General features: G+C 44.5%; 2 protein-coding genes across 3 annotated transcripts in view; one reads left to right on the top strand and one right to left on the bottom strand.

The window, feature by feature from the left end:
* The window catches only part of dgkh (diacylglycerol kinase, eta), a 53,438-nt gene extending 40,416 nt beyond the window's left edge, over nucleotides 1–13,022 (bottom strand). The window contains exons 1-3 of one of the 2 annotated variants that reach the window (XM_069663550.1): nucleotides 12,830–13,022; nucleotides 11,401–11,565; nucleotides 1,797–1,907 (exon numbers count right to left, since the gene is read on the bottom strand). In XM_069663550.1, coding sequence (XP_069519651.1) covers nucleotides 1,797–1,907; nucleotides 11,401–11,565; nucleotides 12,830–12,877 — 324 coding nt within the window. In that variant the 5' untranslated portion in view covers nucleotides 12,878–13,022. Of the gene's footprint in view, nucleotides 1–1,796; nucleotides 1,908–11,400; nucleotides 11,674–12,829 lie in introns of those variants that run through there. The other variant, XM_069663549.1, reaches the window with a different exon arrangement.
* A 1,001-nt stretch (nucleotides 13,023–14,023) lies between these two features.
* Nucleotides 14,024–24,030, top strand: part of vwa8 (von Willebrand factor A domain containing 8) — a 61,963-nt gene continuing 51,956 nt past the window's right edge. Inside the window, exons 1-11 of the mRNA XM_069663552.1 lie at nucleotides 14,024–14,249; nucleotides 15,830–15,907; nucleotides 16,019–16,149; nucleotides 16,421–16,531; nucleotides 21,532–21,699; nucleotides 21,943–22,107; nucleotides 22,263–22,312; nucleotides 22,397–22,505; nucleotides 22,595–22,699; nucleotides 22,783–22,911; nucleotides 23,909–24,030. The exon at nucleotides 23,909–24,030 is cut by the window's right edge and continues 13 nt beyond it. Of these exons, the coding sequence (XP_069519653.1) occupies nucleotides 14,111–14,249; nucleotides 15,830–15,907; nucleotides 16,019–16,149; nucleotides 16,421–16,531; nucleotides 21,532–21,699; nucleotides 21,943–22,107; nucleotides 22,263–22,312; nucleotides 22,397–22,505; nucleotides 22,595–22,699; nucleotides 22,783–22,911; nucleotides 23,909–24,030 (1,307 nt within the window). The 5' untranslated portion in view covers nucleotides 14,024–14,110. The remainder of the gene's footprint in view (nucleotides 14,250–15,829; nucleotides 15,908–16,018; nucleotides 16,150–16,420; nucleotides 16,532–21,531; nucleotides 21,700–21,942; nucleotides 22,108–22,262; nucleotides 22,313–22,396; nucleotides 22,506–22,594; nucleotides 22,700–22,782; nucleotides 22,912–23,908) is intronic.

The raw sequence follows: 24,030 nt of genomic DNA, 5'->3' as shown, positions 1-24,030 counted from the left end.
AATGAAGGTTTAAGGAACTTTCTTCTAGTTAGACCCGGAGGCTGCGTCCACTTCCCAAACACAGTCTGTGATGATAAATGACTTCACCTTACAATAACTCATATTTATATCTTTAATTCTTTTCATTCTTCCAGCACGGCCATCGAGAGACTTACAGCTGCAGGTGAGGACAAGCAGCACACAGTGTCAGACCGGGAAAGCCACAGACCCAATTTAGGGTGTGGCCTAACAGTCTGCACACGTGTTGCTATCCTACCTGGAGATATGTCCTTATTGTGCATTCATGTCATGTGGCAATAAAAACCTTCTAGGCAATTGTTCACCTCATCCAAAATGTGTCCAACCCAATGAGCCAATATATTCTTACTTTTTCAGGTACTACAGGTACCTGTCCTGTCCCATATGGCATGAATGCAGCACTATGTATGGGTAAGACGGGCATGTTTAAGCTGTTGTGGGGGTCTGGCCCCTGGGCTTTGGCCCCTGGGCTTTGGCCCCTGACTGTGCTGTGCTGACCCGAATTCTCACTAGGCCCTCCTCAGATCCGCTGGCACCCAGAGGTGGAGGGGAGCGCCGTGCACCCGTCCAGCACACGGACAGAACACGCCAGCACACGCGACTCCTGGACACCCTGCGTAACGCCCGCTCCTGCCAGCGTGCCAGGGCACTGCCGGACTAATGCGTGTGGAGATACACGCATACACACAACGCACACACACACACACATGATCCGGACCAGGAGGGTTAGGTTAGACGATATTTAAACTTAAAATAAGAAAGTACTTTAAAAAACACAAACGTGAACATTCAAAGGAAAAAAATCTATTTAGGAGATTAAAGAAGGGAAAGTAATAAATCAGGCTGAGAGAGGGAGCTACTGTGCATTAGCTTAGCTTAGCACTGACAGATACATCAGGGGAACAGCTAGCCTGGCTCTGTGCTGAAGACAATGAATATGCCTGACAACACCTCTAGAGTGCTCTAATGAACACATTACATCACTGTGCGAGTAACCGTTTCTAGGCAACAGGCAGAGGATCCAGGAAGTTCTTTGCCAAGAGATAGACTGACTCACGTCAAGTCAAACTTTATTTACCCGCATTAAACGCTTAGTTCATGTTTTTAGGCCTACATGATGGAGAGGAAAGCAGGTCAGATCCATCCAAAGCAGGCAAACATGTGTAGGGAAAATGGTACAAAATAAAAACAACGGGCAGGGTCAAAACACCGGGGCTAAGGGCTGAGCAGCTAGGTCATTGGTACGAAGACAGACGGGCAATGGGGTAAAGGAAATGGTCCAGTATATTTGGATTCAGTCGAATGAGTGAAGTGGAAATGGTCAGGTAACTTTAGGGCTGATAAGAAGGTGTGTAGATGTGGAAAGAAGGTGAAGTCGAAGGGCCCCCGGTGCATAAGGTGGACAACAGCAGGAGGAACAAAAGGACGGACTGTGACGGCTGGATGTTGGTACCTTCGACAGAGCCAGGCCAGGTTTCCTCCTGTTCCCTGTCTTTAAGCTAAGCTAAGCTAACAAGCTTTTGGCTCGACCGAAATATTTCCTCTAAAAACTTTGTTTGCCAACATTAAATAAAGTTAAAAATGGGTTTTAAAGAAAGAAAACAAAGATTCACACAGGAGTTTGGAAGTTTGGGCTTTTCCATCCACATAAGTCAATTTATCGACCTGAGAGTGTTTATCACCTGTGGTTATTTATCACCTGTGGTTATTTATCACCTGTGGTTATTTATCACCTGTGGAGTATTTGTGTGGCATAAGGAAACAGTAGGCAAGCCTACCTTGGCATCTTTGGCGTAGTAGAGAGTTCGGCCTCTCAGTTTGAAGTAGCGTTTTTTCCACCTCTGGAACGAGCTGGTCTGTTTCAGCAACAAACCCTCCTTTATGCTCGTCTGCAGGAAGAAGAAAAATACTGTTATTCAGATAACAAACATCTTCAGTCTCTCACACAGCTGCTGCATCCCGCTCGCAGACGCACTGCCCATCTTGGATTTATCTCCAGGAAACTATCAAGATAAAAAGTGTGTACTAGGCATCAATTTCATGCATGGGATGAAAGGAATAGGCCAAAAAGCGGGAGAGAAGGGAAACCGATTACACACACACCACTTATTTCTCTGAAGAGCCATAAACACACATCAGTCTCACTCAACCTCTCCCCCTTGGCCAGACAGAAAAAAGAACGACAGATACAGAAAGAGAGGAAAAAGGAGGGAAAGGGTCCCACTGACTGCTGCTGCTGCCTGAACTCAGAGGAACTCAACCACACACAAATATGTCTTCCACCACGTTTGACAATCTAAAAAGAGACTTCCACATATTGGTCATTTATGAAAGCAAGGCAGAGACGGAGGAGAGGAAAAACGCAGAGTATCAGAGGGTAAGAGACGGGGATGTTGAGGCTACGAGGGAAGAGTTTTAAAAACGTAACAGAACGATTAAAGACACAAGGTTTCCCTGCCTCCTACAAAAGGCAGTACTCGTGTGTGTGTGTGTGTGTGTGTCACATCAAATCAACCACCTCCCCTCCATGTGCGGCACAGTACACACAGTCATCATCATTACGACCTCCATCATCCTGCACACATTTACACACAAACACACACACAGCAAATAGAGCGACGCGTGGAACAGTGGACACTGGAAAAGATAAAATGCACACAGATGGAAACGCTGCGCGAGGAGGAACATCATTCTCTCTGGGCACACAGAGGAGAGGTGGGGCACACACACACACACACACACACACACACACAGAGGTTATTTATAGCAGAGGAAGGCTGCTCTCTAAGGGGAGAATTACAAACAGACACAGAGGCCTGAAGCTGACATCCTGCCCACCAGCTGTGTCAACTTAAACACAGAATCACTGCTGCAGCATACAGGCTCACTGTGGATACACACCGTATATACACACACACACACACACACACACACACGCACACAGGCATGTTGCAGAGGATGAAGCACACATTTACAGAGCAACACTACGATCACCACAAAGATTATTACAGATGAAGCGAAGAGTTCTGGACAGACTTGTTTTCTGCTCGACTAAAGGAGACTTCTGAGAGACTTTCTGCACCAGAGTTACAGAAATATTCCTCCTAATGATCCCTCGTGACATCCAGACACGTCTAAAGGTTGTGAAATATCTTTCTCTGAGATCTCGCCCTCTGACCTTTACAACAGAGAGTTCATCTTAACTACAACAGCACGAACTCCCAGAAAAAGTTAACTCGGACACACTGTCGACTGTTTCATTGCAACTAAAAGGATAAGTCAGTCGATGATGTCGAATGTATAAACAACCATACAGTAACAGTTGAAATGATAGTTAAATTGTTTCAGTATAAAGCTAAATATTCTCTGGTTCCAGTGTCTGAAATGCGTTTTCTTCCGTCTCCATGTTTGGACTGTTTACACTGAAGGTTCTGTTTTAGGATCACTTTGACCTCAGGGACAAAGTTAACTTTTAGTAATGATTCTGTGGACATAAAGTTACGTCAGCGTAACTTTGAGAAAAGAAAGTCTGCCCTGTTTTTCTGAATTAACGAGTTAATCCTGTCAGCATTACGAGAACAAGGTTTTCATGAGGCGCCTGCATAGAGTCGACAAACGAACAACACTACGTCTATATTACTCAAAGACACGAGCATGTCCCAGCGTCTCAGCCTCAGACCAAAATAAAACAGGATGAAACCCGACAGGCGGGACGTGCTAACATCGATCTTCTGTGTGATGATGGTGGATCAGTTATTCAGAAAACAGACTCGTTTGTTTTCAAGTGAACACACAACAAATAGTTGAGAATGTCTCTATAATAAAAAAAAAACGTGTTTAAATCCAAAATGACGAATGGACTTTTTACCAGATGAGATCTCTGGATCATCCTGCCACTGCTCATGGGCAGGAGATATTACTGTAGTTTTCTTGAAGTCTCATTGTTCAATGCTGTGAACAAACTTAGAGTCAGACCAATGAGATAACGGCGCGCCGTCTTTAATCTAAGTTGATTGGTACCATACGGTTAAACTCTCAAAATCAAAGAAATCCTGACGTTCAGTCTTTAAAGGTCCAAAAACAATGAATACATTTCCCATAATGCAACGTCCTAGCATCTTTCATTAGACCGTTCCTTAGGCCCAAAAAATGTCTGGTTTCCAAGCTGAGATGACTTAATGCATGTGCTCCTTGCAAAGACATTTTAAATAGCCGCCCCACCATCACTAAATGACCTCCATACAAAAAAGGCATTAGAACTGTAGTGCACATATAAAAGGGGTCACATAGAGGGGTCCTAGACAGACTTTAAGGGGGTCTGTCTTAAAAGGAAGGACTCCTTTAAGCTCACTGCCATGAAGGACTTTAATATCACTCCTGCATGAACAAATAATTCCCTTTGAATACGACTGAGGGGAAAAACAGAGCAGAAAGAGGACAAACTGCCACAGCCGCCTGCCTGCGTTAATCCCTGCTTCCCTTTCCGTAGGTACGGCCTGAAGACGAAATTCCTGCGGTGGATTAAGGTGAAATACCTCAATGTTGACTACCCTATAAGGACTTATAGCTGCCTGCCTCAGACTACAAAGTGAAGTCATCTTCTTATTTAGACACATCGGCCGACCGGAGAAAACAAGAGGAGAACAAGTGAGGATTGAATTTCTCTTTAAGACACAAGAAGCAGAGTCGATGGTTCTTCCTCGACACTCGCATGAAAATATAAACATATCGCATGACGTACGGTGAGCTGCTTTGCCGGCTAATCCAGCTGGACGAGGGGGAGCACACATATGACCGAGGAGCTTAATGAACACCTCATGACTGACAGAGACAAACACACACTGAGCGGGAAACGGCTCTGCACACTCTGAGCTGGAGAGTTGAGTCACTGCACGGCGGAGACGGAGCTACGAGTATTTTTAACTTCAGGAAAACCCACAGTTACCACACTGTGTTTCACTTCACCCTCAGCTAACTGAGAAGAAAGACTCGACCATGTTTGGAATAACAGCAACAACAGAGGCTGAGTAACGGACGAGCGGGGTCTCGAGCTCACCCTGCTTCTTGTGCCGTTTGATTGGTCCGTTCACATCATCGTCACTTTAATTGCATTGTGTAATATTACTGCGACAGACTGCTGGTTACTACAGTTTAATACAATGAGTTCCCTATTTGTAGTTTCAATCCATCCATCATCTATACCGCTTGTCAGGGTCGCAGGGGGCTGGAGCCTATCCCAGCTGTCATTGGGCGAGAGGCGGGGTTACACCTGGACAGGTCACCTGTCAATCACAGGGCTGACACACACAGACAGACAACCTTTCACACTCACACCTACGGTCAGATAAGAGCCATTAGTGAACCTAACGAGCATGTCTGTGGACTGTGGGGGAAAGCCGGAGTACCCGGAGGGAACCAACGCATGCACAGGGAGAACATGCAGACTCCACACAGAAAGGCCCACTACGTCCGAACCGGGACTCAAACCAGGAAACGTCTAGCTGTGAGACGACAGCTCTAACCACTGCACCACCGTGCAGCCCTAAATGTAGTGTGTTAAAGCTAATTGGCCGACTGTGGACCTGTTACTTTGTGACATTAGAAAGACAAAGAGCGAGCGATGAGCGGCATGATGAGGAGGATGAAGATGAGGACTGTTTGAACATGCTGCATTAATAAGTCTGCCGTGTGCTGTGTGCCACAGGCTAACGTTAGCTAAGACTAGCAGGATTTATGTATTGCTGTTTTCACAGTAAGGTAAGATGATTCTTTTTTCTCACAGCCAAAGTATTTTAAAAATCTGTTTATATTTAACTTTACTGTAGTAACAGTAAAAATCATCTCTTGTTTGTTGCATCACAAATCATGAGCACATGCTGTAAACAATCCTGCATAACAATTCCTGCGTCCTTCAGCAGTCGGACTTTTATGATCCACAGATGTTGCTTTGTTGTTTGGTCCCTGAAACTTTCAGACTCTGGAAGTCTTCAGTCTAACTTCAATCGTCTGACGAGCCGGAGCAGAAGAAGTGACTTTGCTCTAGTTGGCCGTTCTATTTTCTATTTTGTCCCTCCTTGGCCTCCATAGTTCCTTTCCCTTGTCTTCATCTCCTTCCTGTTGCCAAGTAGGCCAGAAGTGATCTATAAATAGTCGCTCTGCTTGCCTCTGTGCTGCTCCTCTCTTCTGAGACACAGAGCGAGTCCTGTGCCAGAGAGAAATGAGTAACCTGAGCGCCATGTACCTTACACCCACACTCTGCCTGGCCACTGACAGGGTGACACACACATACACTTTAAACAGCACACACACACACACACATACACACTTATACAATAGACAAAAGGCACAGGCAGTTCAAATGAGTCCAGCAGCTGTGGTTGGTGGATAAGAGCAGAGCAGGAGTTCCCTGAAAGGCTAAATGAAGAGAGCGGTGCAGACCTGTGTCCTTCCTCTGACGATAAACAGACAGAAAGTCAGTCAAAGTCACATTTGTAGTTCATGCAGGACCATCTATGAACTACAGACAGGAACTCCCTTCTGCTTATTTATGGTCCATGTCTCCTAAAGCTCCAGAGCTCTGTGTCCTCGCCCATAAACCAGTCTGCTGTCGGCCTCTCTTTATTAATCTGATCAGAATGTTTGATCTGTACCTCACTCTGTGGTTACTGAAAGTGTTTCAACTTAAAGCTCAAAGGTTGAAGATTATTTGTGTGTTAATTTATTTTGCAAAACATTTATCGTAAGAAGTAAAAACTACGTGTGCACCTCTCCATATTTGTGTGCAGTACCTTTCCTTATCACTCGCTGTAGATTAAAGTCACATCGTTATCTTCTAATCATAATGCTTTGTGTTTGTTTCAGCTCCTTCTTGTTGTTGTTTGGCGACCAATGTTAGCCATTTTAGCTGTTAGCCGCTGTTATTTGCTATAGCATCACGTTATGTTCAGATTATTGACAACACAGAGTTTAGGTTAGCATGGACGTTAGCCGGAGCAGCTAAGTGTCCCTCCTGTTGTGCAACTACATCACCAGACTGCTTTAGAATCAAACTGGGTAGTTTCACACTGTAGTTTGCGTTAGTGTGGAAATTAAAGCATAGCTTAGCGGCTGTATCCCAATCAGAAGGCCAGCATGGACGCTGCTGCTGAGGACTGATATGTCAGCTCTCTTCCTGTCTCTCTCCTGCTCTGCTTATGTTGCAAATGATTCTTAATGGAGAGTTTGTTTCTTGAAAAATCCCACTGAAAACACACAGACATGTTTGCATGCGCGCTCTTGCTTTTACTGCACGTCCGCACTCTAACAAGCAGCACAAGAGGAGACATATCTCTGCTTGCCAGAAGAAAACAGATCCCTGTCTGGCAGTTTCAACTCATGACTGATAACACTAAGCTGCTGTGACTGTAATTGGTCAGCCCATAAAGAAGACTGCTTACTTATCTGTCTGCACTTTTAGTGGATGCTGACTTCTGCAGAGAGAAACCCACTGTCTCAGGAGTCATTCCAAGCATTTACACTGTGTTATACCTCGTTACCGAATCATCCGTCATTCCTGAGTGAGACTGGAGTGTGTGGATGCAGAACAATCACGTCTTTTACAGGCTGGTGCTGACTGTTTCTCTGTCTCTTCTCCATCTCCACCCCCCTCATGTAGCTGTCTTGGCGTATCGTCCTCTCTGTTGGGTGTAATTGTAACTCCCTGCCTCCTCCAACTCCCACCACATGCTAAAATGTCACCATTGTGATGGGAAAATTACAATTCAGTAGTTTGGAAGTGGTAATTCCCCTGTCTGTGATTGCCTTTGTGCAACTGGGCCACATATAGGGGAGTTATACATGTGTCAGGATGATACAGGGGATGTTACGTGATGTTGTCAAGGCCGGCAATTTACACGCAATTACCTCGATCAGATTCAGGACAAAAAGGGACACAACACGAGATTGCATTCAGTGCCACATTGGTTGGTACATAATTATTAACCAGTACTGTTTCTGGTTCAGAACCCGGTTCAGGCGTAGCGGGCCTTTCTGTGTGGAGTCTGCATGTTCTCCCCGTGCATGCGTGGGTTCCCTCCGGGTACTCCTGCTTCCTCCCACAGTCCACAGACATGCTCGTTAGGTTCACTGGTGACTCTAAACTGTAGGTGTGAGTGTGAGCGTGAAAGGTTGTCTGTCTCTGAGTGTCAGCCCTGTGATTGACGAGGGACTTGTCCAAGTGTAACCCCGCCTCTCGCCCAATGCGAGCTGGGATAGGCTCTAGACAATGGATAGATGGATGGATGTTTCTGCAGGTGAGTTCTGCCATCTACCTGCTCCTTAACAAGGTGAAATAAATGAGATAAATTAGCATGACAATAACGTGTAATCTGCCCTAAAATGACCGCTCTCTCTTGCAAAAGGATGATGAATTAGAAGATTATTTATCCAGCACACGATGTGTTACAACACTGAATGCATGGAGGCATGATTGAAGGTGAATATTGTCATTGCAGCCACAGCTAACTCAGCACAGATCTGACGCGGATTATTCTGTGTCAGGCTTGCTGAGCTTTCCCAGTCCCCTGAACAACAACAGCAGCAGCAGCAGCAGCAGAAGGCTCCTACGCGCCATTAGCTCTGCTTTCAATCACACAGCTTCAGTATTAGTCACAAGTTTATAAGCTTTCTTCAGCTACAACAGCAAACCCTGAGAAGACAGAGAGGAGCTGAGAGTGGAGCTGACAGGAGAAAGAGGCAAAGACAAGTCGTCCAAACCTGTTTGAGCAGTATGCAGTCTGATTCTACAGAAACAGAGGGTTACCCTTATGGCTAACATACATGTACAACAATAGAATAAATTGCATTCACCAGATAAGAAGGGAGGAGAGAAATGATGTGCTTGATGCCCGTATGAAGGAGTCCTGAACTCCCTCTGTGTGCGGTCAAATCAGATTACATTCTGAGAGATCTCAGAGAACACTGACACCCGATCTCTCCTGTCTGCTTCAGCAACAACAACCGTTCACACAGCTGCCGATATATTGATTTGCTGTGATGGGTTTTTAAATGGCTATAAATAATGTCTTACAAACAGCAGTTATGATTCCAGCGGCAGACAAAGAGACAAAGTACAGCTACAGCTCACACCTGTCAGGAGGGTCGGATCTAAATGTTCTCAAATTATATTTTTTGCACAAAGATTCACAGCGGTACTCCTTACAGCAGTTTCCAAGTAAACAAGGAGCCAGCACACTCAGTTTTTCTGACATTTCTACTACAGGACAAAGCTTTTACCGCCTCCATGCTGCGTTTGATTAGTTGTCAAGTTGAAGATTTCTGCAAACTCGCTGACTTTCCTTCTCTGCACTGATTCACTGACACGTTTTATATTTCAACATTTCCCTAAATTCAAAGAGAAACAGGAAGAGCATATCTGAGAAGACACAGCACATGACTGTGTCACACTCTTCCACCAAAGCAGCTGCTTCACAGGCAGAATCGCCATGGAGCCGCACAATGAGGGACGAGAGATGTGGTTGTCTGTGGCAACCAAAGCACCAGAGAGATAGTGGATGGAGAGGGGACGGAGCTGGACAATGTGACGGGCAAACGTACACATGCGCACACACACACACACACACACACACACACACACACACACACACACACACACACACACACACACACACACATATAACACACAGTGCAGAGCTGAGCAAACAAACCCAGTGGAACAACACTCAGTGAGTCAGTGCCTGCATGATCCATTAGCAACTCTCAGCACACACACACACACACACACACACTGTGAGGGAGAAAACCCACTGACCCACAACACAGCAACTCTGAGACCTCTGTGAGCACGAAGTCAACATGCTAATAACGCTGAGACAATTACAGTACAAGTGCTTTATACCATTGTGATAGCAGCATGAGCTAATTGCAGGTTGTCATGCAGCCTGCCATATATATCTCTGCACAGCAGATTAGGACCATGTGGGCGCTCTGCGAGACGCAATTAGCATCCCTTCAGTCAGAGTGAACATCATGACTCATGTCAACTTCGCTTTCATCCACTTTTTAAACTCCTGCTGCAACATGAGAGGCGACAGGTCGGTGAAGAGTCACTGCGTGTGGAAAAATCCACTTCCAATAAAGAGCCGGTTATTTTAACAAACATCAGCTGCATCTGTGTTTGCATCTGTTTATGATGTCACCCTTTAGGCTGGCTCTTTATTGGCTGCACATTATAATATATTAACTAATACGAAATTGATTATCACAATTTTGAACATCTATCGTTACATATTTATGGCATTAAAGAATCTTTTATTTGCTGTTTTTTAATGTTGGTCAGATAAATAAGCTCCAACATGTTCCAGTAACTTCTGATGAACTGAGTGAGTTTTTTTTAACATTAAACTGAAGCATTGAAAAAGTAACTTTCATAAAACCTGCACATAATATGAGTTTCAGTCGTGCAAAGCATTGCTTGTTTTTCAGTTACACCTCATGACAATAAATACTTTTGAGTTTTTAATGTTGGTCGGACTAACACTTGCACTGAAAAGTAATTAACTGTCAATCAAAAAAGAATATCATGTGAGATGCAGCCGGGCAAAGAAGCACAACACTCACGCGTGAGGGGCATTTGCATAAGAAAGGTTTGGCCAGACGTTCGTCCCAGGTCTCTAAAAATACACCCCCATGCTGAATAATGTAAGGCCAGTGTGGAGTGGAGCAGTCAATAATTAAGAGGATGCATTGGTGTGAGAGGAGGACGCCACTCGTTTACAGTGTAAAAGATAAGTGGGCCAAGAAAGGTAAGGTGTCACAGGTGAATCAGCTCAGCATCCTCTCACGTAGTCAGACGTAGGGATGCAGCAAATCATTAACCCTACGTTTATCTTTCAAACACTTTATTTCAACTGATTTTAAACATATATATGACATGCTCACTTTAAAGTTAAGTAACAACAAAGGGAGGGGACAACACAGGATGTTACACATCTTTTCACAAGACTAATTAGATTTTTGGATCACATTTTTAAGATCAAAACATGAGTGTACTGCCGGACCAAAGGACTGAAAAACAAGCAAACAGAAATTGCAATAAATCAAATAAGTTGTACCTTTACTACTTTGTTTACAGTGCAACAGGTTTAACTCGTTTTTGTTGAATCATATTTGACTCTGTTCTGTAGTAATACAACTTCACATGTTCAAAGGATAAAGTAGTGGACTGTTTATTTGTCAGAGAGCCCTGCAGTCCTGCCCTGCATAACCCCACCTGGCAGAGCAGTAAAGACCACCACACAGCGCTTTGTTTGACTACAAGCAACAAGCCCTCAAACACCACACCAAGTTCAGTCCTCCACACAGTCAGTGACACAGCTGTCTTACCTTGCTCCTGATCTGTCCTGAGGTGGACACTTTCCGGATGAGTTTCTGGGGGCCTTCCTGTTCAGCTTCGCTATCAGAGGACTCGTCCGCCGCCCCGGAGCCGGCGACAGCCCCCACCACATGGGCATGGACCCCTGCCGCGGACGTCGGCCCTTTTTCCGGCTCCTGTCGAGGGGAGGGAGAAAACCAGTCTGGGTTAGCCTTGGCTCGGTCCGCCGCTCCCAGCTTCCTGCTGCTGCTGAGCGGCTGCGAAGCGTCTCTCCTCGCTGTCATCTCTCTCTGCCTCTAGGATAAAGACGGCTGTGTTTGCTGGAGTGTGTATATGTGTGTGCGTGTTTGTGTGGGCTGGTGAACGCACAGGGATGTTGCATGTCGCGGCACAGTGGGGATGGGCTCCACACGCAGCGTATAACCCCCCACCCCCTTCCCAGTGCCTCCTTGGCTGCTGGTTGTGGCTCCAGCCTGCACGGCCAGACCGCCTCATCCAGCCAGTACACCGGGGAACATGTCCGCGGCATGGGGCAGACCCTAGCGACTATATCCGGGCAGTGCCACGGAAATACAGTGAGAGTAATCAAACTATTCTACTTTTCAATTTCACATCTTTCTCAAATTACCTTTAATTGTCGGTGCCTGTATTCTATAGGAGGTAACACTAAAACAGATCTATTACAGCTGCACTCAGGAGGTCACCATGATGCAGCTTTAATCAAATAAAATACACTGTAATCTAATGCATGCAGAAAACTGCATTAGCCTAATTATAATATAATTTCTATTTATTATATTCTCTTAATTTATTGTGATACAGCACGTGCATGCACAGTAATATGCTGCTGTCTGTACTACAGCATGAGATGGGCCACATCGTTAGATTCTTTTCACCAAACATCTTAAAAATACATTTAGCCTATACCCTATGTTTGTATCTATAAGAGGCTAAACTCATTTGCTAAGAGAGAATTCAAGTTATTTCAAAATCATTGAGACGGCAGGAATTGGATTCCACAAGGAAATGGGCAGGGTAGCCTAAAACATAAAGAGGAGTCCCCTCACGCTTTCATTTGGAGAATAAACGCGACCAAGAAGTCCAGAACACCTAAAGAATCGAAATACTTTTTAATTTAGAGACCTAGAGCCCCTTAACACTGTCCGTTCACTATATTTTACCATAACCAGCACTTTTAACGCGTGAACACATCCTACAGTAGATTCAGACCGGTGTTAGAGCGGTCAGTCACACATCATGGAGGAAAAAAAGGAAAACGAACGAGCGGAATAAGAACACGGGATATTAAAGAGGATGAAACACCTCTAAAGTGTCAGTAAAAGCTCGTTCTTGTACCTCTCGCGCTCAGAGGTCTCATTGTTGTCTTTCTCCGCGGAAAAGAAGTGATAAAAAAAGTCTCCATTGTTGGATTTTACTAACCAGTTCCTCCCAGGCAGGGCTGCGTGTGTACGGGTAGACATCCTCCATAGTCCCGGAGACCTCTCAGTCCGCTCCGGGGAGAGAAGAACCGAATCAGGGGAAGGTGTCCTGCCTCACTGCCCTGACTCCGCTCATATGCGCTCAGAAGAGACGGGATTCACTTCTCCTTGTGCTCCCTCCACCTCCGCTTCTCTCCTCCTGCCAGCTCTCTTCTCCTCCGCTGCGCTCGTTCCTTCGAGGGCCGAGCCTATCAGCGCTCCACGTGATAAATGTCAAACCCGCTTAATCGCGCGCGGCATGGGCACGGTTTGTCACGGCCCGCCGGGGATCACACACGCGCACAGCTAGAGTATGTGACAAGGAGTGTGTATAGGGAATGTATGTATGTGCGGGCGCACGTGAGTAGTTTTAAGTGTGTAATTACGTCATCGATTTAGGTACTGCCTTTCCTAATCTACTTTAATATTTTCCTAGTTTCCCACATTCATCATGACATTTAATAGGATTTTAACCCTTTGTCCCTTCACTCTTGAGCACTGAAAATAAGGACTAGGGACTGAAAATATTACAAAAGAATATCAATAAAAATGTGTGATTTGGACTAAATAATTGAATGCATATTATATGTATTAGGAGAGGGGTTTGTAACAGAGAGCAACATAAATGTGAGCTTTGGTAATTAATTTAATTTGAAATCGAAAATAAATATCAAAATAAAAGTAATCAAATACTCAATATTGAAAAGGGACATATTTTGAACATATACAGATTAGAAAATGCTTAAATATGTAGGGCTGATTCTAGTGTTAAATTGTTAATAAAAATAAAAATACATAATATATTCACTCAACTGTTATAATGTTCTTACCTTAATGTGTCAACAGCCTTTTATTATTGAACTTTCTGTGGATTGATGCCACTCAATCAGACATTAAGACTCGGGTATGGCTTGTGATATCAAATGTTAAACAACAAATAAATAAGGATTTTTCCAATTGTTTAATCCACCGTAGGAAAGTAACACGGTTGAAAACTGTTGATGTTATTAATCTTGTAAATTTTATGTCGGAACCTTCGAAACACAAAAAAAATCATGGAACCACTACGGAAGACTTTAGCCACGGACCTGTTTGTCCCTCTTTTATTATCTTCCGACTCCCTCAAGATGAGCTGACAGATGTTATGAAATGGGAATAAGGCCACAGGTCAGGACAATCTTTATAAGAAGCCTGTGGACTTGATCGTATACTATGTGTTTGGTGGAAACAGCGTAGTTTCAGCATGCACTCACAGATTTTATGTAGCGGCACGGCAGCGGCCGTCGCTGCGAGGAGAGTGCGGAATATTCTGGGTGCTGTCCTGGGGAGAGACGGCTGGATGTGGAGAACACATGAGGTCAAACTTCTCAACACATCAGCAGGTAACCGAGTTATACTTGTGCATGGTACTTTGGGAAATCTGTAGGAGAAAGAACACTTGTTCTTATTGATAAATGATTAGCTAGCTCTTACCAATCGTTAGCTAGCTAATTTACTCTACTTTGGACAGGTTTGAACTGCCTGGTTGCAAGGTGGCAAAAAACTGGTGTTTCTGTATGTTGCCTTACTAACTAGTTGGACACAACGATATGACAAGAATGTTATTAGCTTAGCATGACACGTAAAAAGAACATGGACAATATACTGAACTAGGTTAAAGGTCAGCCAGGTAGTTAGCCATTTAAATGCATGTTACCTAACTTCATTTTCAGCTTTCAAACTTTTCCAGTGATGCCCAGCTATGAGCTAATATAGCTAAGCATCACATTATGTTTTATTTGTTATTCTCGATAGAAAGATACAAAACTTACATAGTACAACTTGGGTCGTTTGACAACACTTCCCGCTCGTTTGATGGCATTTCCGGTTGCTCGAAGGTTCTATCATGACACTGCCTAACAAACATTAGCACTTATGGAAAGATTTGCACAACAGAGGGTTTATTACATGTCCCACACAATGCACTTCTTGTTTAGACAAACAAAAATGCAGCAAGAGGTGTCCTATCTCATGATCATTTTCTAGTCTGTTTCAACAAATCTTTATTTTTTAAATTAAATTAATTAAAATTATTACAATTATTTATATATTGAATAAATATAGATCATTTAATTGTGTCCTAACAAAAAATGCAAGAATGTGACTTATGCTGCCATCTGTTTGCTGGTTAAGAAACCGTTTACACAGAACAAACTGACAGTTTCCCTGAAGGGCATTCGACTTGTTAAAAAGCAGGACATGTAAATTCAGTTCCTTTGCTCACCTGTGAGGATGTCGGGTTACTAAACCTTTCTTCTGGAAACTCGTGTTTTTGTCTGCCACTTCTGACATATAGAAGGATTTAAGAAATGTAAATACTGAGTGAGCGGTACCTGAGAAATATGAAGTTTACCAGAAAAACTTAATTGCGTTTAGATCATATTTGGTAAAACAACCGAAGTCTAGTTGCTGGTGCAAATTCCATTCCCTGTTTTAACAATAACAGTGACTTTGTTCACTTTAAGTGAATCATGATGCACAACCCCAGGACACTGAAAGTGAAGAAGCTAAATAGAATGCAGCCATCATTAAACTTATTATTTACACCTGTGCTCAGCCTTCTCTGACATGTTAAGTTGTCCCCAAAATAAAACACATTTTTGCAGCAGAGTATTTTTATGGATTGGCGACCCCTCTAGCAATTAAAAAAATATTCATAGCAGCGGTGTGTTTTATCAAACAACCTTTAGGGTTTCAAGTTAAAAAAACAAACAGATACCTTTCTCTGTGCAATATTCTTAAATCTAAAATTGCTGGCTTCAAGAGAAGCACAACCCAGTCACAAACCAAACCAGGCAGCCGTGGCTAACACCAGTAAAGGTTGATTATCAATAGAAAACTGATACTTTAATGTCTTGATAATAACATGAATTATCTGTGCTAGTAGAGACCCTCTCATGTATTGTTACCCTGATTGTTGCAGGTGACACGGTGATGATCGGGGAGATCGCTTACAAACTCAAAACACCCAAGAATCCAGAACTTGTTCCTGTCAAACACAGTATGTCATCTTTCTGTGCTCGTGTTTCTGTCTGTACAAAATATTAGCTTGTATGAATTAAAAGAAAGAAAACAAAAGTTACTAAATCTTGATTTTGTTCGGGTTCTCTAGTTTCAGACTCCCTGCCCCAGACAGTCGCGCAGCACCTGAGATGGATTATGCAGAAAGACCTTTTGGGGCAGGATGTGTTCCTCATCGGTCCCCCAGGACCCCTGAGACGATCCATAGCCATGCAGTACCTCGTAAGTGCAGACACATGAACAGACGAGCTGTGGAGTGACCGCATGTTGAAAAATCATAAAGATAATGAATTGCATAACTGTTAATGGACACATTATGTTGACAGTTATATAAAATAAGACAAATTGCCCCATTGCCCCATGGGTAAATAAAAATGTTACCAAATTCCTCTGTAACATGTCATTTATATTTTAATACATAAGCCTGAGACTTCTTCAGGTGATGTCTGGAGTGCTGCCGTGTGAAGCCAAGTACTCTCTTGTTTCCGAGCAGGAGTTGACCAAGCGGGAGGTCGAGTATGTGGCTCTGTCCAGGGACACAACAGAGACGGACCTGAAACAGAGGAGAGAGATCCGCTCAGGGACGGCCTTCTACATAGACCAGGTGAACTCACACACACAGTGTCTGTAGATCTTCTGTGTGTTTATTTGCTGTCAAACACGCAGGGTTTGTGTTCAACAAAAGCTCAACAAAATCAGCTTTTTCAGAATATGAGACATTTTTGATGACAGTTACATTTGAATACTTAACATGGAGCACATCTGAGACATCAGCCAATAAGCAGGAGGCCATTATTACCCTGGGACCTTGAGTCATTTTGTTTTCAGAACAGAGGTTGGTTGTGATCTTAATCCTGAGCGAATCTGTCGTGTCTTTATCCAGCATGTTCTTCAGAGGTCTTTTGATAATATTATTCCTGTGTGAATCTGCATGTCTGTGATTTGGGGTGGTATATATATATATATATTATACCTGGACAAGTCGCCTGTCAATCACAGGGCTGACACACAGAGACAGACCACCTTTCACGCTCACATTCACACCTACGTGCAATTTAGAGTCACCAATGAATCTAACAAGCATGTCTTTGGACTGTGGGAGGAAGAATTCAAACCAGGAACCTTCCAGCTGTGAGGTAACAGTGCTAACAACTGCACCACCGTGCAGCCCTAATTGTAGCGTGTTAAAGCTAACTAGCCGACTGTGGACCTGTTACTTTGTGACATCGCAAAAACTAAACAGGGGAAGAGTGGATGATGTTGGTGGTGAGGATCACAGACTGTCTGGTGCAGTAACGAGGATGCTAACGGGTGGAAACATTGTGTGTAATATAACTTCTTATATCTATTTGTCTCTTTTTTTACAGGCTCAACAGTTAATATATGTAAGCCTGTAGATAGTAACGATTAGAAGAGAATCCCATGAGAATGCGCTGCAGGGAACACAGACGAGGGGGGTCACATGAGGTCCCTGATTAATACTCGTCCTGTGCTAACAGGGTTTTAGTTCGACTGACATTTTCAGCAAAGGTGGAACAATAAGTGAGTGTTTCTTCTCTCTGAAGTATCACATCATCCATGCTGTTCCTCTCTATGCCACTTTTTTATCGATCAAGCTTCATGCAAACAAGCACCCCCACACTCTGATGCATGTGTAAGTCAAGTAACCATGGAGACCAGCAGCTCCTCATTATCATGGCGGGTTTCTCTCAGGAGAACTTTCTGTTCTCTGTTCATCTCCACTCGTTCCTCACTGGTAGAAAAAGAACACACAAGTCTGATCATTAAACCCGTCAGTGAGCTTCAAGCAGCCAGCGCAACTGTACGACAAGCTGGGTTATAATGAACATTTACTCAGTCGTTATCCACAGCTGATTAACACATGGCTTCATCTGTGTTAAAGAATACATCCGTTGCGTAACAGTTTAAAAATAAGCTCCATGGAAACGGGGTGAAGTTTTATTTTAATCCTTTAAACTTTACTCCTCACAAATGTTCTGGAGGAGAAAAAGTTCTGTGATGTCACACATGTTTGTCAGTGTTGTCGTGGTAACTGATGAAAGAGTTTAACGATGGATATCTATGTGTCATATTTCTACATTTCTTGGTGGTTGCATCACTGTTGCTGGAGAAGTAATAAAAAATGCTCCCAACCACATGTCATATATTATAAGTGGTTTTATAATTACACAGAAGGTTAGGGGGGGGGGGGGGGGGGGGTGCTTAATAAGCATCGGTGCCGTCGTCCTGCTGATGTTGCCTTTTTGTTTGCATCTTTCTAATCAGGATATTTCTTTCACTAAACTGAACGGCAGGGTTCCATGAGATCCTCTGACACTGACAGACCAGTGCTTATGTGTAACAGAGAAGAACATACCTCTATGACTATAATGTATCACAGTTATATAGAGGGCTGCAAACTAGGACAGTCTTGAAGACATTGCATGCCTTTTTTGTGCAATCAGTTGCTAAACAAATTCGTACATGTCTCCTGTCTTCCTGCGAGAACACGGACAGCTAGCCAACACCGCCGACTCCTTCAGGCTCATCGTTTGTCCAAACATCTAATCTTGAATGTTTCAGGGCGGTTTGCTGTGCATTGGATTGTAAACTGATCGTAAAGCCCAATATGGTATTACAGAATATAACAAGTGTTTACATGTCTATAAAAATAAAACTGACTTGACTTGGACAGACAAAGAATTATTTATTAACTTAAATGTTGAGAGAAGACACCACTAATTTGTCTTTCTAAAACTGACTGACTTGTCCTGAGATGTGGGCAGGAAGTGTTCTTTGAGTTGGCATGTGCTGCAGCCTGAGTCGGTGTATTGGATGAAACTTGTGTTTGAATGTTGTGTGTATTAATACGTGCCCGTGGGTGCGATTAGTGTGTGTAAGAACACGTTACAGTCGGTATCTGACACTTATTTTGTTTGAACGATTGAAGATGTGTGGGTGGAAATTAGCGAGCTTTTCTCTTGAGCTCGAGAATAGTTTGGTATCGTAGGAGGTGCGTGTTTGTGCGTTAACTAGAACATTCAAGTATTCCTCCGGGCCCTGTGCTGATTTGCAGCCCTATATTCAGACCCAACGTGTCGGTCCCTGTGCTTAACTCTTTCCCACCCCGCCTTCCTCTTCAGTCTCCGGCTCTTCAGTTCTTTCCTTTTTTTTCCTTTACTCTTTCAGTCCACGCATCACCCCACCCAACAAATTCCAAAGTAAGATGGAGTCACATGGATGTAATCGCATGCTTGAATCTTTGACATCTCCACAGTCACCTCTCTCCAGTTAGCAGGCTCTGATGTAATAAGGAAGCTTACCTCGAACCCACACTGCTAATAAAAAGCTTGCCACCTCCACTTGTGCTCAATTGAACTTTAACCAGTGGATAGCCGACCATCTTTAAAAGAATTTATGAGTTTGAAGTGGTCTGGGATTCAGGAGGTCAGGACTCCCACATCCCCGTCTTTGCCTGCCGCTCGACGTGCAATGCAACCAGTCAATTGTTGTGCCTAAAGGGCAGTGTGTGGACTGACTCCATGAGTCGAGAGCCCTCCAGAGACGCTTGTCAGAGAGCTTCCTGCCAGGTCTTGCTCCACAGGGTAGCCCTGGTGTTCACTATCCTCGACAAGGTGCAGCAGATCCTACTTGGCCGATGAATCAAGAGACTATGAATGACTCTTAGTCCAGGGGGGCGATTGATCCTGACAACACAACTCCCCCAGGTCACAGGGACACGTACACCCCCCCTAAGATGGCAAATCTGTTACCCGCCTTTCTTCAGAGGTTTTTGTAGACGTGTTGGAGCAGGAGCTGGAAAACATCGCTAGGGAGAGGGATGCCTTGACTCATTTGCTTAACTTGCTGCAAGTGCAACCTGGCTCTGAATAGGTGTGAGAAAATGAATGGATGGAGGATTGGATGAACTTTGTAGATGATATATCGGTCGGGGAAAGAGATGTGTAACAAGACTAGGTCAAAACCTAGCATGGCCGACCGCATCAGATCAGTGTGTGCAATATGTTACAAGGACTGTCCTTATGAGGCCGATGGCAACGTGTTGGAAAGCAGGTGCGCGCTGCAGACGTAGGTGAGGACAGCAGACGAGCAGCCCCGCCTACTCCCTGAACGAAGTCTGCAGAGCCGTATAGACAGAGAGTCGCGTCAGTGGAGGTCCAATATGCTCCATGATCCACCACTGCAATGTCCCAACTCTCTCTGTCTACTGCCAAAAATAGAAAAGATTATAAACAACACATGGCATCGAGAACAACACAGAGTTCTTTCATGAGAGTTATTACTTCAAGTGCAAGAAGTGGAACAGAGTGAGCTGAGACAAAGGGACCGTCACTGCTGAACAAACACAGTGCACATGTGGCGTTGTACAAACAGGAGCAGTTTGTGTGAGTTGGAGTTTGTCTGGTATGCTGCTTGTGTAAATGAAACAGAACAGTTCTTTAACTTTCGAGTTGCATGACTGCAGCAGAACGAATGGTGACCTTTCACGTAATCACGTAAGTTGATATCTTTTCAGTCCAAGTTTAGCTCATTGCTCTGATGTTCTGCCTCAGAACCTTAAAGGACACGATACTACAGACGTACGGGCTCCAGTTCTTGTGGTCCTTCTGTGTCTTTCCTGCAAACAGTTTGGTAAACAGCAGTTTGCTCTGGATGCAGAAGCGTAACCAGGGCATGCACACAGAGGAGGGGAAATGATATGGAAAATTGCTTTTATGCATCATTGCTAAATATTTCCTCAAAGGTTCCCAGTGTGTGTTCGGATGTTCTTCTTTCCGCTCGGTTAGTGTCAGTCAGAAAACAAGGCCCGTCTGTGCTTTCCCCGTCTCTCGCCATCCTGCGTCACTTACATTTCTAACAATTATCTGATTACAGCGTTGGTGCCGAAAATGGATCAAGAGTTAAATATAGAGCATCTGGTCCTCACTATAGTTTTATGGCTCTGCTTCCCACACAACCTGCCTCGTATTTACATGTTAACCTAATTATATGGCCACTTGCTCTGCGGTGCGACCAGACAGCTAAAGTTTCCTGCCTCTTGACGTCAGATGTGCTTTTGACTCCTGCAGAAATGTGCCTCTACAACACACACACACACACACACACACACACACACACACACACACACACACACACACACACACACACACACACACACACACACACACACACACACACACACACACACACTCACACACACACTCACACACACACTGTTTAAGCTAAACCAAGTGGGGCTACGTTTTTTTCCCACATTTGGTGGAAGAAAATAGTCCTTCCTAAAACAGCTGAGACTGTTTTGAAGCTTGGTTTGGAAAGCTTGGCGGACGATCCGACCACAAGAAGCTGAGGACATCCTCGGGAAAGAGTTTATTGCATCTCATATTGTCACTGTAGCATGGGTAGTTAGAACTTATACACAGTCAGATTGCTCTTAGCATACGCGCCATTAGCACTGTTAACCTTTACACAGGGTCAGAGGTCATGCTGGATGATGGAGCAGCAGCCCTGCGCCTCTCATTACTTCTGGAGTATTGATTGAATTTACTGATCAGTCTCGACTTCTTATGTGTGCGTCCTCAGTGTGCAGTCAGAGCAGCAACACAAGGTCGAGTCCTGGTGCTGGAGGGGCTGGAGAAGGCCGAGAGGAACGTCCTGCCGGTCCTCAACAACCTGCTGGAGAACAGAGAGATGCAGCTGGAGGACGGGCGCTTCCTCATGTCAGCCGAGCGTTACGACAAACTGCTGCAGGTCGGAGCAGCATGTCTCTTATCTTCTCACTTGAGCAGCACATTTTCACACTCCTGCTTCAGGGCTCCTCTTGTGAGAGAAAGAAATCTGTTGCCATAAATACTGTGTGACATTCAGAGTCTGTGCACCTGCAACCTTCTGCATAAAAATGCCATTTAATATAAAATGTGTCAAACTACAGGAGTATGCCCTGTGGTAGATAGTAGGCAATGATTGGAGTGTTGATACCTTGATGCATCACAGGATCACACCAAAGAGGAGCTGGACAGCTGGAAGATCGTCCGTGTGAGCGAGGACTTCCGGGTCATTGCTCTCGGCCTTCCTGTCCCCAAGTACAAGGGAAACCCGTTGGATCCTCCTCTCCGCTCTCGCTTCCAGGCCAGAGACATCTATTACCTACCATTCAAGGTCAGTCCGGGAAGAGCCAGATTATCCAACAACAAACATGTCCCAAAACCATAAAGCCACATTGATTAGAGAAAAGACGAGAAGTGTAGATCATCGTTCGAATCTTTGATTAGAGCCCTACAGCTCCTCTCACTCTGCTGCTGCTGTCTTTCCAGGACCAGTTGGAGCTGTTGTACACAGCAGGACCAAACATAGCTGCAGAAAGGTAAATAAACTAGTGAGTGTTCCTTTGTAGTCTGTGAAGTCTCAGTAGGTCTTCATGTGTAAAATCTTCTGTCCTGTGTGTCAGGGTGTCCCAGCTGCTGTCACTCGCCACTACGCTGTGCTCCCAGGAATCCTCCAGCCTCGGCCTGCCTGACTTCCCTGTGGACAACCTGCTGCCTGCTCTCCACGTGCTGGTGAGAATCCAGGAAAGCCCATTAACAAAAAGGACCTCTGTTGCTCCACTAAATTAATCCCAATGCTTGTCTTTTCCATGTTGTTGCAGAACTCTTTCCCCATGCTGTCCTCGCAGCAGCTCGTACAGAGACTTTACCCTTACAGCAGCATCCTGGGCAAGGATGGTCGCACCGCTGTGGAGGGTGTGCTCAGTGTGAGTGAAGATGTTCTGTCCTTGTTGTGTGATCTAATGTGCCTTCTTGTGATCGAGGTACATAATGAGGCTCTTTCTCGCAGAGATTTGAGCTTTTGGACGGCCGTCGTCAGCCAGCACCCAGCGCCATTATGAGTGTGTCCAAGACGACAGATCTCGAGGGTCATGCAGAGGTCACATTACGGATCGCCGACAAGGATGTCACCTTTCAGGTAACGGCAGACTTTATAACTTTATAGTGTTGGGTGATGGCTTCTCTATTCTACTTGTTGTGGTTTGGGGCATTAAGGGCCCAAAGTGCTGGTCCTGCTGCCAGCTGCTGTGAAAGAAGACTAATGAGGTTTTCTTGAAGTGTTTTAAAAGCTGCATTTTTCTACACCCATGTTCTGTCACGCTGTGAGTCTCTCTTCAAACAAAATGACACTTCCATGTCTTTGACGGGTGCATAGGAGAGACAGGAGAGTGATCCCAGGTTGCAGAAAGACTCCAGCACACCGTCTCCTTTGCATGCACATATTTATTTGCCGTGTTATGCTGCAAGACCTTCATCAAGCAACTTTAGTCTAACATCGAAAACACTTTAAATACATCGAATAAAGCAGTAAGACAGTGTGCAGGAGTCTGTTTGTGACTGTCAACATTTACAGACTGGATAATCTGTCCCCACGAGTGAACTCTGGGCCGTCATCAGAACTCGATAACCTGTTTCTGACTAAAAAGGATCCATGAGACATTTCAGAGTTTTCCCATAGAAGGATACACACACACACACACACACACACACACACACACTCAGGCAGACACTGCATCATTAACTTCACTATCTAATCTACGACTTTGTGTTTGTAGGAAACAACTTTATCAGACTTTAATTCTTCTTCTTGGATGAGAGGCCGAGCGTGTTTGTGAATGAGTCACTGTGTGGGGTTTGGGAGAACAGAGGGAGCCGTCCTCTAAGAATAGTGCAGCAGATCTCCCAGCCAAACACATGATGTCACTCTGATGAACTCCTCTGAAGTTGTGATGGCAGTATTTCTTTTGGCTGCCGACATGCAGAGCGGTTTGTCTCAGGGATTGTTTGACAGCACTTTGTTGTCGTCAGAGATGCTGATGAGTCTGAATCACGGTTAATGAAGGGATATTTCCCACATCCTTACAGAAGGATGAAGCTGTTATTAACGGTTACTTCCTGTCTTCATTAAACTTCAGGTTCCTGCAGGCACCAAGGAGCTGCGTCCACCCAACAGCAGCCCCTCCTTCATCAGCACGCCGAGCCACGCGCAGCTGCTGGCTGAGATGATGCAGTCACACATGGCGAAGGACATCTGTGT

This window comes from Semicossyphus pulcher, unplaced genomic scaffold (assembly GCF_022749685.1).
Source record: "Semicossyphus pulcher isolate SPU_LCO1_2020_fin unplaced genomic scaffold, fSemPul1.0.p SCAF_15, whole genome shotgun sequence".
NCBI lineage: Eukaryota > Metazoa > Chordata > Actinopteri > Labriformes > Labridae > Semicossyphus > Semicossyphus pulcher.
This window is presented reverse-complemented; position numbering and strand designations above follow the sequence as displayed.